The 17,948-nt window shown below is 34.8% G+C and overlaps 2 protein-coding genes across 2 annotated transcripts in view; one reads left to right on the top strand and one right to left on the bottom strand.

Annotated features, from left to right (window-relative positions):
* The window catches only part of LOC125775841 (uncharacterized), a 71,764-nt gene that overhangs the window by 6,009 nt on the left and 47,807 nt on the right, over positions 1 to 17,948 (top strand). The gene's annotated exons all lie outside the window — the stretch shown is intronic.
* On the bottom strand, positions 6,179 to 13,423 carry LOC105223520 (uncharacterized). Its single transcript, XM_049446849.1, has 4 exons — positions 12,955 to 13,423; positions 12,296 to 12,381; positions 6,387 to 6,495; positions 6,179 to 6,303 (listed from the first exon to the last, which is right to left on the bottom strand). The coding sequence occupies exons 1-4, from the start codon at positions 13,124 to 13,126 to the stop codon at positions 6,191 to 6,193; spliced, it is 480 nt and encodes a 159-aa protein (XP_049302806.1). The 5' UTR covers positions 13,127 to 13,423; the 3' UTR covers positions 6,179 to 6,190.

Below are 17,948 nucleotides of genomic sequence, written 5' to 3'. Positions count from 1 at the left end.
TATATACATACATATATGTGCTTTGAAAGGAGCTGTTGTATATAATTGAATGTGCTTGAAAAGCATATATAAGTATGTATGTGTGTATGCATGTGTGTATTTGCGCACACACATACAAATGTGGAAAAACACATTATTTTTATGTACCAATAAGCCAGCTTCATTTGAGGGCAGCGCGCGTATTTAACGTCGACCTTACGCTACAATAACAAAAAAATCAGTGACATTATTAGAAGCATTAAATCATAAGTAAAAGAAGTCTTCGGCATAAAGATATCGCTAGCAATGACCTAAAAAGCCGTTACATGCATGTGCATTTACACCCATACATGTATGTATGTACATATGAATTATTGTGAAAAATAGTCAAGAAATATTGTAACATGCTTACGAAGACACGTCTGCTGCTTCGGCCGATGATAAATTTATGTTGAGGTTATGCCCAGTTTCATAAATTATCAGCACGCCTGCGGCAGGACATGCCACACAACACACAATAAGCGCGGATTCATGCTCACAAGTACATATACATATGTATGGACATGTCAGCTTACTAAAGTGTAGCCATTACAACAAAAACACACATGCACATACATATTGTGTATATACACTGGCATGTGTGTTTGCGAGCCAGTTTATTGTGCCAACAACAAATGCGCCAGCACGAACGCGAATGTGAAATTTATGCCCCCAACATATTGCACACACACACACACACACAAGCTCACACACATTCGCCTTCATGTATACATGTTGTCGTTGTGTGTGTGTGTGTGTGTGTAAGGCAACATTGGCCTCTGCGCGGCTGTGTACAGCGCCAACATAAACTTTGATGTCGCTTGCCCCAACTGCTGCTGCTTCTGATTTTGTTTGCTTTGCTTAAAGTGCCCATACACGACACACAAGTGCGTTCGATCGGTATGTGTGCGCAAGCGGTTTACTCGTGTATGGGCTTGTGCGCATACCGATCCATGTTCGCGAAAATGTTTGATTTTTTACGATTTTTTTTTTCTTTATAGTAGGGGGAAGTTTCGAAAGCCGGAGTGCGGTACTTTAATCCGCTAAACCTAACCTACTCCCATCTCAAGACTCAACTATACAATTTTAAATATACTAGGGCCTCCAAATAATAATATATTAATGAAACAAGTAAGGAAGAGCTAAGTTCGGGTGTCACCGAACATTTTATACTCTCGCATGATAAAGTGATAATCGAGATTTTATTATCCGTCATTTACATATATTTTTATTTTGCTGTAAAATTAATTAGAATTAAATTCTGAGAAATTTACTGATATTTTCGGTGAAAAATTAGGTTAGGTTAGGTTAGGCACTGAGTTCTTCGTGTTCGATATCAGGGACCTTGAAAAGTTATAGTCCGATCCCGACAATTTTTCCACAAGTGATACCTCAGCTCAAATACCGTATTTGTGTAAAGTTTTATTCCGCTATCATCATTGGTTCCTAATGTATGTATATATTATACAGAGATGGAATTCAAAATAGTGTTATATTGGAAGAAGGCGTGGTTGTGAACCGATTTCACCCATATTTCGTACATGTCATCAGGATGTTAAGAAAATATTATATACCGAAATTCATTGAAATCGGTCGAGTAGTTTCTGAGATATGGTTTTTGGTCCATAAGTGTGCGACGCCATTTTCAATTTAAAAAAAAGCCTGGGTGCAACTTCCTTCTGCCATTTCTTCCGTAAAATTTAGTGTTTCTGACGTTTTTTGTTAGTCGGTTAACGCACTTTTAGTGATTTTCAACATAACCTTTGTATGGGAGGTGGGCGTGGTTATTATCCGAATTCTTCCATTTTTGAACTGTATATCGTCACCTGAAATGCAAAATAACGTAACAACATTTTCGGAAATTTACAGTGGCATGAATGAAACACGAAATAAAATGGAACATGAGTGAAACAAAATATTAATATTGGTTAAAACTGGTTTAAATATGACCCCAGCACCAGAAAATGTTGAACATATGTAATATTATGAAGGTAATTTGAAGTAGTGAAGCGTAATCAATAGGACACTCAATTTCAAATTTTTTGATGATACGTTATTTTGCATTTCAGGTGACGATATGGAAATGCCTGAAGGAAACGACTCTATAGAGTTTGGTTGAAATAGCTATAGCAGTTTCCGAGATACGTACAAAAAACTTAGTAGGGGGCGGGGCCACGCCCACTTTTCCAAAAAAATTACGTCCAAATATGCCCCTCCCTAATGCGATCCTTTGTGCCAAATTTCACTTTAATATCTTTATTTGTGGTTTAGTTATGACACTTTATAGGTTTTCGCATTCCGCCATTTTGTAGGCGTGGCAGTGGGCCGATTTTGCCCATCTTCGAACTTAACCTTCTTATGGAGCCAAGAAATACGTGTACCAAGTTTCATCACGATATCTCAATTTTTACTCAAGTTACAGTTTGCACGGACGGACGGACAGACAGACATCCGGATTTCAACTCTACTCGTCACCCTGATCACTTTGGTATATATAACCCTATATCTGACTCTTTTAGTTTTAGGACTTACAAACAACCGTTATGTGAACAAAACTATAATACTCTCCTTAGCAACTTTGTTGCGAGAGTATAAAAAAATGTATACATCATATTTTCTTGTGACATCAAAACATATATTTTCGTAAAAAGTACAAAATTCAGCCACACCTACAGAATTATTTCCTAATATCTAATAGATACTTATGATTTGCTTGCATATTTGGCTTCCGGTAGGTCCCTTTTAAGTCTCCAACAATAGTCTGCTAGCATTCCTGGACTCCATTTCCCTTGATAGCGCTTCTGCATTAAGGAAATGTCTTGATGGAACCTCTCACCTTGTTCGTCACTCACAGCACCCAAATTTGCCTGAAAGAAATCCAGATGAGAGTCCAGCATATGTATTTTCAAGGATATACTTGTATTACACCCCAAAGCTTTAAATGATATCATAAGTTCATTTATTAAATCTTTGTAATTTTCCGCTTTTTCCTAGAAAATTTTGAACAACATTCGCAAAACATTTCCAGGCGAGTTTTTCCTGATCATTCAGTTTTTCTTCAAAGTTCTTATCTTTCATCAATTGACTTTTTCAAGGCAAAAAAAAAATATATTGATTAATTTGTTTCTTACGAAAAAAATAATTACAAATCTGAAAGCACATAGATTTGTAGGAAATTTACTGCTCTAAAAAGAAATACTCGGTTTTTTTACCCACCCTAGTGTATAAAAAATTGTTAATTAATGACAAAAAAGATTTGTATGCGGCAAAGTTATTTTGTAAATGCTAATTATTATATTATTATAAAGTGTACATATCCATATGTATATACTCGTATGTAACTAAATATTCATAACGGGTGATTTTTTTGAGGTTAGGATTTTCATGCATTAGTATTTGACAGATCACGTGGGATTTCAGACATGGTGTCAAAGAGAAAGATGCTCAGTATGCTTTGACATTTCATCATGAATAGACTTACTAACGAGCAACGCTTGCAAATCATTGAATTTTATTACCAAAATCAGTGTTCGGTTCGAAATGTTTTTATCGACAAATTTTGTTCAGCGATGAGGCTCATTTCTGGTTGAATGGCTACGTAAATAAGCAAAATTGCCGCATTTGGGGTGAAGAGCAACCAGAAGCCGTTCAAGAACTGCCCATGCATCCCGAAAAATGCACTGTTTGGTGTGGTTTGTACGCTGGTGGAATCATTGGACCGTATTTTTTTCAAAGATGCTGTTGGACGCAACGTTACGGTGAATGGCGATCGCTATCGTTCGATGCTAACAAACTTTTTGTTGCCAAAAATGGAAGAACTGAACTTGGTTGACATGTGGTTTCAACAAGATGGCGCTACATGCCACACAGCTCGCGATTCTATGGCCATTTTGAGGGAAAACTTCGGACAACAATTCATCTCAAGAAATGGACCCGTAAGTTGGCCACCAAGATCATGCGATTTAACGCCTTTAGACTATTTTTTGTGGGGCTAAAGTCTACAGAAATAAGCCAGCAACTATTCCAGCTTTGGAAGACAACATTTCCGAAGAAATTCGGGCTATTCCGGCCGAAATGCTCGAAAAAGTTGCCCAAAATTGGACTTTCCGAATGGACCACCTAAGACGCAGCCGCGGTCAACATTTAAATGAAATTATCTTCAAAAAGTAAATGTCATGAACCAATCTAACGTTTCAAATAAAGAACCGATGAGATTTTGCAAATTTTATGCGTTTTTTTTAAAAAAAAAGTTATCAAGCTCTTAAAAAATCACCCATGTGCTATATTTAATATATTTTTTACGCACTTTGCCTAGCAATAGATCTAGCGCCGCGTTTAATGGAACGTTGCTCATTTTCCGTCTTGATTTTGCTGTATAGTGAATATATGGCAATTCAGAGATATGTAATAAGTAAAATTATGTTTAAATCATATGATCAAATTTGACCCGGACTGACCCGTTTAAACTGCGCCCGTAAACCGAATAGATAAAATGTTTTTGCTTAAAAAGGTTTATGTTCGTGTGAAGAGTACTACGAAAAGAGTACTACGCGAAAGTACTTCGGTCACCCCGATATGATATAAATTTTATAATATTATCACAGATTTTTACTTTTTGTGTTTATTAAATATAAATCGCATATTATACATACATACATATGTATATGGAAAAAGTGTGCACAACTCAAATATAACTTGAGAAATGTTGGAAAGTATTTTTTGTTATTGTTAATATAGAAAACAGAATCACGCGAAAAAACAAACAAAGAAAAATCGTTAAAAATCCTACATATTTGGTGATTAAGATGTGGCAACGCTCGTTTACCTCATAATTATAAACAATCTAACCTTTTCAGCCATGTGTTTGATAGGTAATTTTTAAATTAATAATTTTAGGTAAAATATAACAAAATAAAAGTGAAATGTGAACTTATTTCAATATTTAGAGTGTATATTTTAATTGTTTATCGACTCGCAAATATACAAAATTTGTATACTCAATATAAAATATCTTTATATATGTATATGAATCTTCTGACCGTGTGTTTTCATTTGAACTGCTCCTAAAGGGATGGGCCGATTTTGATGAAGTTTTGTGTGTATGTTCAAGGAGATTTGAGAATGGTTTAGATTTACAATTTGGTCCACTGGAAAATGTTTTTTAAATTATTTTTTCATTTTTACTCAATTGTTAATTTTGGAATGTTTGACCGATAGATGGCGCTACCAGCGCAGTATCCAATATTCAAAGCTTAAATGGGCGTAAACGTGTATTAAACAAAACGATGCCAAGTAAAAGGCAACATCTGTGGATCAAGTTTTCATATTGAGGACTGAGTTCGTTCTTAAGTAATAAATTGGGTGATTCAATACATCTATGGGTAGCTATAACATTTTTTTCATACCTGCTAACTATTGCAGGGGGTATCTTGAAAGGCAATTTAAAATTGCAAAAGGTCTGGCATAAAAAAATAGCGGCATAACTGAAGTGTTGATAAAAAATTTGAAATATACAGAAATATTTTCAAAACATTGCACAGAGCAATACAATATTTAAACGGGAACGATGAGTACATATATGCGTACAATTTCAAACTGATCCTTCCTGAAAAATAATAAAATTGCTAAATATTAGGAATGGTAGGTTATAACTGCAATCAAATACACAATGCAATGAATTAAAACTGGCTCATTTATCATTCGATGAATAATATACCACGGGCATCCCAAAAGACTGATGCCATAACCTTGCCAGATGATTTTTTTGTCTTTCCACGCTTGAGAACCGTTTCTTAATATGCAGTCCACCAGGCTGACAATCGATTGGACTCGATTGATTTCACTGATGCACAGCCCAAATTCAATAGTATTTTTACCCCAAAAACCAATTCTTTCTTAACGCACGAAATGCTTTTTGATAAATTTTTTTGTAAACTAACACAAGTTGCTTCACCAAAAATGCGATTATTCCTTAAATAATATTTATAATCTAACTAATAGAAATCATATAGATGGTATTAGTAGTACTACCTATGTATCAGCCACAGTAAAACGTAGGCGGGTCCTCTAGTATGTATATATATGTATGTACATATGTATGTACGTATGTATATAATATATATACATTAATATAAAATTTTTATTTATTAAAAAAACAGCATTTCATTTTTAGTTAGGCCATTTGTTTGGGCACATCCTCAGCTGGAAGTGAAAAGCCCGTTTGTCCTTCCCATTTGATTCGCTTATAAAGCGCGTACATCGCAATCCACAGATAAGTACTGAATGCTGTGAGAAAACAAATTAATAGTTAATAAAATATTTACACGGAATTCAAGTCATGCGTATATGAACTATGTGGGTCAACTCACCGTAGCCTATAAGACCGCTATATAAACCAGTGAAGAAAATCAAAATAATCGAAGTCACTATTCCCAAAGCACTACATATCAACCAAACCAAAACTAAATTGTGACGTTTCTGTGTATAGTTGCAGAAGAAATATTAGGATTGCAATACAATAAATGAAATAAGGTTTAATAAAAATTGAACTATATAATACAGTTTTAATAACTAATATGTCATTAAATTAACAATTAAATAAAAAATAAAATATTAAATTTTGGAAATAAAAGATAATAAAACATAAATCACAACAAATCTTTAGAAGTCGGACTAAACAAGGTTCATTCCTCTTGTTCAAATTTGACTCGGACTGATTTGATAAAACAGCGTGCGCAACCAAATGGATAAAAGTTTTTTCCCATTCCCACAATAGTCGTGTCTACATAACCGGCATGGACTCGGTTTTTTCCGTCCAAGAACTGTCAACTTGGCAACATTCCACTGCAAGCATATTTTCTGTTCTACATACTTTTGTTCTACATTGGTACAACCTTTCTTTATGTTTACGTAGTTCGATTTCAGTAACAGCTAAATTGAAAAGTCCCCGGACTATCATAGTAAAATATTTTTTTTTGGCAAAATTCGTTTTTTTTTATTCAACACAGTTCCGTTCAGGGGTTATCTACTGATTATTGGTTTATTGGCGAGCCTCCAACTTTTCGATAATATTTTTTTAGCACGATTAGTATTTTGTTTCAAAATAGGTCTTAGTTTCGGCGATCACCTCTTCATTCGACAAAAATTTCTTTCCGCACACTGTGTGTTTAATCAATCTGGCATCTCGAAATTCAAAAAAAAAATGTTTTCGTAACTCGCTCATCTTTTTTTTTTACGTGAAAAGAGATCCCAATTGTTACGAAAACAAACGTAAAAGAGAATAAAAAAATGTTATTGGCGTGATAACAGCTATCAAACACATGCAATTGCATAGCATGCTACAATTGATTTGCAAGCTTGCATTGATCACAAAAGTTTGAGTGATCAGGTCGAAGTTGTGAGTGGTTTTTTTGGCCTAAAATATTTTTTGTATTGAAGGTTATTACTTAAATTTAAAATTTTTGTTTTATACAATATTTATTTTTGCACTCAAGTATTTTGAAAAAATTGTTTTATAACCACCTGAAAGGTAAGACAAATTTTAAAGTTTTCAAATATTTGATAGACTAGAACTTCCAAGTCCCACGGAGTTCCGTGATGGGAATGCCAGCAGAATCTTTGTTAATGTGCCCAAAACAAATTTAAAAAATAAAATCCTGCCCATTTTTTGCCTTTTTTAGTATGAGTGAAATATCGCGAGAGGAGCTATTTTGGATTTGGTTGAGCAAGGTGAAAAGCGAAAAAACAGAAGCGGTCGAAAAGCACGTTATATCAATTTTTGGACCAGATGTTGACGATACCAAAATTAAAGATCGTATAAAAAAGCTTTGCTTCCAATTTCATTCGCGATGGAGCAAATCTCACCGTGATAAAGTAAGATTTATGCATGACAATGCTATTTGGCTAAGTTCAAAAATTTCTGCTGTTGATTTTGCTCTTGATCACACACCATCAGCTTCAAAACAAATACCTCAACGCGGAAGGCGAGAAAAAGAGTTTGCTGAAAGTGCTTCGAGTACACAAAGCCTTGTTACTGTTACTGAAACATATGCCGAAATCAATTTGCAATCCTTAATAGACCACTCGGCGAAAAGATTAATAGATGCACAATATGAGGTTTTTAAGTCGTTCCCTGCTATTCAGGATGAATTAAGCATAATAATAAAATGGGGATGCGATGGAGCTAAACAGAACAGAACAAGCAAAAATTTTCGGATGACAACATGTCAGACGAAAGCATGTTTTCACTTTCGATGGTGCCTCTTCAACTTAACTCTGGAGCTGAAGGAAGGAAACATATTTTTTGGCAAAATCCAGCTGCGTCTTCGACAAGATATTGTAGACCGATCAAATTTATTTTCACGAAAGAGACGCGTGAGGTCATTAAAGCGGAAGTGGAGCATATTCGGCAGCAAATTTCTGTTTTGAAACCAATTAGCTTTGAGCTTCACGATTATAGTTTCACGGTTAAAGCCAATTTAATGCTATGTATGATTGACGGCAAAGTCTGCACCGCTCTTTCAAATTACACGTCATCGCAGGCGTGCTATGCAACTCCAAAAACTATGAACGACATGACTGCCTTATCACAGTGCGAAATCGATGAAAATATGCTTGCTGTTGGTCTTTCACTTCTACATGCCTACATAAGGTTTATGGAGTGCTTGTTGCACATTTCTTACCGATTGGAATGGTACGTATCAGGCGATGAAAATAAGGAGAGCGTTGCAAGAAGGAAGAAAAACATACAAGACAGGTTTAGGAACGAAACCTTCTTGTGGATATGCCGAAACAGAAAACAGGAAACACAAATGATGGCTATACGGCCAGAAGATTTTTCAAAGAAGCAGAAAAGACATCGGATATTACAGGCATAAATGTCGATCTGATCAAGCGGTTTCGAGTATTACTTATTTGCATAAACAGCGGCTATTTTATTAATATAGATACGTTCCAAAATTTTACGTCAGAAACAAGAGAGCTTTATTTGAGTTTATATGCTTGGTACTATATGCCAGTAACTCTCCACAAAATATTGTTTCATGGAGGAGCTATCATTTCTTTATGCATTCTTACCATAGGAAACTTTTCTGAAGAAGCGCAAGAAGCACGCAATAAAGAGTCGAGACAGTATCGCGAACTGTTCACAAGAAAAACGTCCCGAGTTGACACCAACCATAGATTTATTTCAAAGGTTGCTTATCACGTCAGACCCTTTGATTGCAAGTTTACGTTTGCACCCCAAAAACCAAGCGTTCTACTTTACCTTCTGAGGTCATTGCACTTCTGTCTGACACCCAACTAAATGATGAATTTGATGATTTTACATAAAAAACTTTGCTTGCAGCTCTCTGGAATTTTTATTTTTGTATAAATTCCTTATTTTTTTTATTTCTACTTTTCGCTTTTTACTTTTGTATAATTTGTATATAATCTCTTTATTTTGGTTTTTTATTAATATCTTATTTTGAATATTTTCCATTCTTTTAAGAGCTTTCGTTGAATGTTTTAGTTTTTCCTTTTTATTATGTTTTAGATATCAATAAATTTAACATTGAAACAACATTTTTATTTTTCTCATTTGCAAAGAATCATCGAAAACTAAAGTTCGAAACTTGAAGAATTTTATAGAAATGGTTGTATGTGGGTGCTTATATCAATATATCGACAACTAGTGTTTTTGAGTATAGTCCGGAACTAGTCCCCTTTGACACTAGTTGGAACTAGTTGTCTTTCACCATATTGAAGCTTATAATCTTCTTAACGATCGTGCCAAATTTCAAGTTCATATCTCTACAACTTCATATAAAAATTAATTTTGAGATGCTAGATTGACTAAATCTCACACGGTGCACCGTTTTCGATGCGCATTTCACCACATCTAAACTTACCATACCAATCCCTGATGGTTAGGTTTCTTGGATCAGTGCCCGAAAACTTGTCATCGTGCCAAATTTTTTTCCTTAACTGTGTTTTTCTCTTCAAAAAGCAATAGTTTTTCAAACTGCGAAATTCTTTTTATCCTATTTTTGCAATAACGAAAGTTGCTTAACTTAAAATATTAAAATTCACAAATTTATGCAGGCAACTTTAGAAGGTTAGGACTAACTAAAATTCATGTGGATTTAGTTCTGGTAACGCCATATATGTACATATGTACTATATATATTTATGTGTCAGGCCGGGGACTTTTTCTTGTTAATATGTATTTTTTGATTGTGTTTGGAAATTTAAACAGTAATCATTACAATAATAAAAAGCATTATTTATTTACATATGTATGTAATTATTCTAACAGCGACAATAATGAATTCGACAAATCGTAACTAAATCATATGCTATAGATTTCACACGCCTTCAAATAAAAATATCATACATTACTGAAAATAAACTTAGTGGTCAGTTGATTTTTATTCATTTTACGGAAGTAACAACATCCTGTGATTTCAAAAAAATAAACAACACCACTGGCATTCGTTATCATGAGCTTCGTAAGTCGCAATCTTTGCTTTCGGCATATTTTAGGGTTTTTATGTGCCTGGTTTTTTTTCAAACAAAATTCCATCCATCTACAAATGCGACATTTTGAAATTACTAAGAATCTTTGAAACGATTAAGATTTGCATTTTTAGTTTGAAATGCTAATTTAATGTTATCGCGTTAAATTCCAGTCAAACATAAACCAAACTATACGTATGAATACATACTTATGTATGTATTTATGTGGTACATACTTAGTACATGAACTATTGATAATATTGCTATTATAACATTTCGTTCCAAATATGCTTTCGAAGAGTCATTTGAAACCAATGTTCATATTAAAACATTAAAAAACGTTAACTTCGGCTACACCGAAGCTAATATACCCTTCACAGGTGCATTTCTTTTAGTAACTGCTTGTATGTGTTCAGTTTGTATGGAAACTATATGCTATAGTAATCCGATCTGAACAATTTCTTCGGAGATTACATTGTTGCCTCAGAAAATAATCCTTACCAAATTTCGTGAATATATCTCGTCAAATGCGAAAGTTTTCCATACAAGCCCTTGATTCCGATCGTTCGATTTGTATGGCAGCTATATTTTATAGTAATCCGATCTGAACAATTTCTTCGGAGATTACATTGTTGCCTTAGAAAGTAATCCGTTTCAAATTTCGTGAATATATCTCGTCAAATGCGAAAGTTTTCCATACAAGCCCTTGATTCCGATCGTTCGATTTGTATGGCAGCTATATGTTATAGTAATCCGATCTGAACAATTTCTTCGGAGATTACATTGTTGCCTTAGAAAATAATCCGTACCAAATTTCGTGAATATATCTCGTCAAATGCGAAAGTTTTCCATACAAGCCCTTGATTCCGATCGTTCGATTTGTATGGCAGCTATATGTTATAGTAATCCGATCTAAACAATTTCTTCGGAGATTACATTGTTGCCTTAGAAAATAATCCGTACCAAATTTCGTGAATATATCTCGTCAAATGCGAAAGTTTTCCATACAAGCCCTTGATTCCGATCGTTCGATTTGTATGGCAGCTATATGTTATAGTAATCCGATCTGAACAATTTCTTCGGAGATTACATTGTTGCCTTAGAAAATAATCCGTACCAAATTTCGTGAATATATCTCGTCAAATGCGAAAGTTTTCCATACAAGCCCTTGATTCCGATCGTTCGATTTGTATGGCATCTATTTTTTATAGTAATCCGATCTGAACAATTTCTTCGGAGATTACATTGTTGCCTTAGAAAATAATCCGTACCAAATTTCGTGAATATATCTCGTCAAATGCGAAAGTTTTCCATACAAGCCCTTGATTCCGATCGTTCGATTTGTATGGCAGCTATATGTTATAGTAATCCGATCTGAACAATTTCTTCGGAGATTACATTGTTGCCTTAGTATGCCTTAGTGCCAGCTATATGTTATAGTAATCCGATATCGGCAGTTCCAACAAATGAGCAGCTTCTTGCAGAGAAAATGACGTTTGCAAAATGTTAAAACGATATCGTAAAAACTGAGGGACTAGTTCGTATGTATACAGACAGACAGACGGACGGACATGGCTAAATCGACTCAGCTCAACATACTGATCATTTATATACGAGTATATACTTTGTAGGGTCTCCGACGCTTCCTTCTGGGTGTTATAAACTTCGTGACAAACTTAAAAGCTAACTTGTGTTGACATAGTTTAAGTACAAATATTATATATTGTATATCACTGTGTATATGCATAAGTGTGTATATAGGATAAATCTAAATACAAACCTCAGATGCGCCCGAAAGCAGGCAAAAGCTTCCGGCAGCACTATTGAGAGCTAAGACTATATAGATAATGTATAATAGTTGAATATCTGAAATTAAACAAATTATTGCATATAAAAATTATGAAATATAATATTTTAGAGAAAATATATCGTCACCTAAAATGCAAAATAACGTAGCATCACTTTGTATAAGCTTACAGGCAATGGAAAATCGATATAATAGAAACCACTCTTATAGAGTTTTGGTTATAAAATGGTTATATATTGGTTATATGTTACAGTGAATGCTGAAAATTCTGTAACATGATGTAGTGAATCGTAAACAATAAAAAAACTCAATTTCGATTTTTTTGATTGATTTTCGTTCGAAATACTTTTTTATATCGGTTCTGCGGCTTAACCTCAACTCCGTTGACTCTACAACCATTTCTTTGCGCAACTGTTGAGATGTTTAGGATCATTTTCTCGCTCGTATAACCATATGCGTTTCTTATATAAAAATATATTTTATTTATATGCATAAATGTTATATTCTAAAGATACATATCAATGTTCCGTCACACACATAAGCAGTAAATGCTGCTCCTAACAAATCACATAATTGGTAAGTTCCATCACATATTTATATATTTATATCTATCTTTTTATATTTCCACTCACCGCTTTCACTTATATTTAAGCCACATTTTTGGAAAAAGGCGGACACTTCATTTGCATGAGCTATGATGAATATATCAATGACAATCTCAAGGACTGCGCCAATCATACCCCACACGCCGAAAAATTTCGCTGTGGATTCCAAGCTAAAGCAACAGAACTTTTCTACCACCATTTTCGCAGTATTTCACACTTATTATTATTTAGTTTAATTTATTTATGTGAATTTCACTAGAGGTGGGAGTGTAATTCAATTGATATTCACTGCGCCTGACAACTTAGGCGACTGTTGTGAAATGCCGGCGATATTCCCTTATAAACAAAAGTCATATCATATCGCTGATGATATGCAAATACCGCTCTTTCTGGTCTTTCTTGTTCTCTCCATCTCTCTAGAAATGGAACGGAAAACAAAAGGAAGTAATTTAAGATTAGAATTAATTCTAACGCTTAATGAACGCTTAACTTAATATAACGTTGAAAAAATGTCGTAGCTGTACTTTTTTGAATGTAAATAAACTTTTAAAATTGTTTTGGTGAATGAAATCTTTGCTACTAAATATGCAAGAGGATTAGAAAATTGTTGGTTCCATTAGGTCCACAGTATTAATTATTAGAAAACTCAGCGTAAATTGTGGTTAGACATAGTATATACATATGTACATGGAATACATACATAATAGAGGCTTTCCCATCAGCGCCTTCGCTGAGTTTACATAACCTAAAGGTAACAATTATTGAACAATCCTACATTTGATTTTCATCTACTTATGCTCGCCAATGGCATGACTCGCCTAGTAATCTTTCAAAAATTGATCATTGCACATTATTGAAAAACGTGCTTTTCGCGCTGCATCTTTCACGTAATAAGGGAGTATTCTCACGCATTAGAAATGTTCAAAAGTATGCCTTTCTTAAGAGAGTACGCCACTGTTCTTATAAGTTATATGCTGAACACATAGAGCGCGACAGACTTCAAGCGACCTCTCTCAAATATCAAAATACACACGTTCTTATGGACACAGTTATTTAGATAGCTGCACGACTGCACGACAGCAGGCTCTCAGTTGTCGCTCTGGCTAACTTCAAAATATTTTTAAATTTGTCGACGGCAGTAGAGTAGACAGTAGAGAGGAGTGATCCCACTAATATGTAAAATGTAATATTATTCAAAGCTCTAACAAACCTGAAGTTATTTTACAAATAAAAGCATAAACTCGCTCTGTTCTATCACAGAAGCGAACTTTTTAAATATAACTGTTCCTGGTAGCGCCACATATTGGTGGGTATTTGAAATAAAAAGTTTGATCTCTTGTTGACATTTCGTAAAAATTTTAAGACAATTGGATAACTACAATCGATGTTATCGATCAAAAAGTGACAGTAGCTTTTGGTCATCGGTCGTAAAATGCATTTTGAACATACTTGGGAAAACGTTTACTGAAACATATCAAATGATGAAAAAAGTTTATGGTGATGAGTGCCTATCCCGTAGTAATGTGCACGAGTGAGACAAGTCGTCTTCAGAAGTCAAAAATAAAGACAATGCTGATTTGTTTTTACGATTCCGAGGGTATTGTACATCGAGAGTTCGTCCCACCTGGCCAAACGATTAATGCTGTGTTTTACCTTGGTATTATGAAGCGTCTTTTGTCACGCATTCGTCGTTCTCGACCACAATACCGTGATGCAGGGTCCTGGCGCCTGTTGCACGATAATGCGCCGTGTCATCGGTCGACGCTTGTCACTGATTTTTCGACAAAAAACTCCGTATTAACCATTAATCACTCACCCTACTCACATGATCTGGCACCCTGTGATTTGTACCTATTTGGAAAACTTCATTTGCCCATGAAAGTACACTGGTTTCAGGACATTTCAGCTATCCAAAAGGCGACGATCGTTATTCTCAAGAGCAATCCGAAAAATGACCTTAAATACTCATTTGAAATGCTAATTGACCGGGACTAAACGCTATATCGAAGCAGAAGGAAAATATGTATAACTTTTGAAAAATATTAAGACCTTAAGACAGACCTTATACATAAATGTGAGATCGTTTGCTCACCGTTTTCGCAAATTGGCGTCTTTGGGCGCTTTCCAAACAAAACTATTGTATGCTATATGTATGTAGGTATAAATGTAGATAACGCAATGAGAGAAATAAAAGAACCTCCATTGAATGATTATTCTACGCAGTTTAGTAGTGTTAAATGTCTATGCATGTGATTTTATATTATATTTTTTTTTTAGCAAAAGCACCTGTTCTTACTGCCAGTTTTGATCTTATTGCATTGAACCGAATATTCCCTTTCGTTCGAGCATGCCATATGAAAAAACTAAATATACCCTTTTGTACCCAAACAACTACCATATACGTAAAGATATTGATCAGCTTCAGAGAACGTGTATTATAGCCTTGACAGACGACAGCCCTAATTTGCATTAAGTTCATTTTGAAAATCTTTGATTCCTTAGATCCCGCGGTCGAACTTCAAAAGACCTCCAAGAGGTATTGTCAGGCGGTGGCAAATATTTTTGTGCTTAAAGTTATCTCAAATCAAACACGAATCAAATTTTTATCTTATACTTCCCAATAAGGGAACTAGTGCTTGGTGGAATCCTGACAATAACGCTTGAAGGAGTAGTAGAAATTTTATTTTTGGTTTTGGCAGCCACCATTCCCAAAAAAATCCGATTCTTGTGAAAAAATTAATACATGCAGTGACTTAACTACTTAAAATATTAGCTAAAATCTTATGCTTTCGATCATGACCGTACCTAAAAAATATAGCAAAGAAGATCGTGTAAAAATTTCAAGTCGTTCGGTGCAAGCGTTTCGGAGAAATTTTTCTCACCGACTCTGAAAACAGCGTTAAAGTTCAGAGAGCCGTTTTCCTCGGAATCTTACAAATATGCGCATATTTTCGCAAATATTTGCCGAATCGATTTAGATTCAGATAATCAGATCAGATAATATACTTGTACTAATGAATAATATGTACATGTGTATGTACTTGTATGTTAATTTGATATGGAAGCAAACCAAAAAATCGATCTTTTGAAATCCACAAATGGATATAACCCCGTCAATAGTTTTTACAGTTTACAATTATAATCTAAACATATTCATTTAAAATTTTTAAATTTAAAAAGATATCGAATTGTAAAATCTATCTTTTTTTGCAAGGAAAACTTTGAGAGGATGCCGAAAAGAGAGAATAAACGAAACAGCACTGAATCGTTTTATTCGCTCTTTCAGACTTTTTCCCGTTCCGCTTTGTGGAGCACGGCAAGAATTCATTGCGGTGATAAAATCTAACTATCTAACTAGCTAACTGTTGCGTACTAAGTTAAATATTGGGTTGTCAAAAAAGTCTTGCGGAGGGTTCGCGAAAATGTTTAATTTTTCACGTTCTGTGTGCTCACATGTGTGGATTGTAGAAACCTACAAGTAACAAATCCTATCATTTTCATCCGTACATACACAGGCGAAAGCTTATAGAATGACAGAAATTACATTAAGAATGCCTTAGAATGAGGGAGACTCAGGGCAAAAGGCCAGGCACTTCATTAGGGTTTCCTAAATATTCTACAGGGTGGGCCATATAAAATTTTAAATTTAAAAAGTCAATAAAAAAACTGCTTGATATTTTTCAACGGTTAATATTTATTTAAAAGGTTGTTTTATGAAATTTATTTGTGGAAAACAATTTCGGACAAATCACCACCACAGCTGGGTTTACAGTAGCTTATTCGATCCACCCAATTTTGGAGTACTTTCTCGATGGTTTCAGGCGTTATGGCAGCTACAGCAGCTTGAATCTCGTACTTTAGATCTTGAATTCTTTCTGGTTGGTTCTTTAACAGCTCCCCCCCCAAATAGTTCAACGGAGTTAAATCGCAACTTCTGGGAGGCCAATTCACATCACTTCTTTTGCTTATTATGCGATTTTCGAAGATAGATATATTGAATTCCATCTGATGCCTTCTCTGTATAACATGTGACCTGGTCTACGAAAAGGGAGCTAACGTGCGAAAACTAGTTTTCTGGGAAAAGCTGTTAAAAATAAACAACTCGTTTCGTCAGTTATCTCATTAATTGTTTTTTTTTTTTTGACACCTAAGCCCCCTTTTTGTAGACCAGGTCACATATATACATTAGGAACCAATGATGATAGCGGAAAAAAACTTTACACAAATACTGTATTTGAGCTGAGGTATCCCTTGTGGAAAAATTGTCGTGATCGGACTATAACTTTTCAAGGTCTCTGATATCGAACACGAAGAACTCAGTGCCTAACCTAACCTAACCTAATTTTTCACCGAAAATATCGGTAAATTTCTCAGAATTTAATTCTAATTAATTTTACAGCAAAATAAAAAAATATGTAAATGACGGATAATGAAATCTCAATTATCTCTTTATCATGCGAGAGTATAAAATGTTCGGTGTCATCCGAACTTAGCCCTTCCGTACTTGTTAAGTCCTTTTATTTGAACTCGTGTGCCGAAAAATCAACTCTTTCGATCAGTTGATCTCAGCTGTTGACGACCATATGATTCTTTTGTTACTTGTATGATTCTACAATGCTTATTTCTCTCGTGTCGCCAAATAGGAAAGATCGCGGACGAAGAATTTTCTGCTTGCCTCTCGCACATGTTCACTGTGTGAAGAGCGAACGCAAAATGAATTTGTATGTCGTGTATGGCGAAACGATTTCATACAAATCGAACGCACATGTGTGTCGTGTATGGCCCCTTTTAGCGCATTGTTGTTATTCTTGACACATTTGCTGTAATAGCAGTACGTAACAATAGCTACAAATCTCCACAAACCCCATTCATTGCTCCGCGAGTGCGCGACTGCTCGCGCTTGAATTCATTGGACCAAACTTAATATTGGCATAACTCTACTTTTCGCGTGTATGTGTATGTATGCATGTGTGTATACATATGTATCTATGTATGTTTGGGCGTGTATACAGCCATTATGT

Source organism: Bactrocera dorsalis, chromosome 1, assembly GCF_023373825.1.
Source record: "Bactrocera dorsalis isolate Fly_Bdor chromosome 1, ASM2337382v1, whole genome shotgun sequence".
Taxonomy (NCBI): domain Eukaryota; kingdom Metazoa; phylum Arthropoda; class Insecta; order Diptera; family Tephritidae; genus Bactrocera; species Bactrocera dorsalis.
Note: the sequence above shows the minus strand (reverse complement) of the source record. Positions and strands in the feature narration are given on the sequence as shown.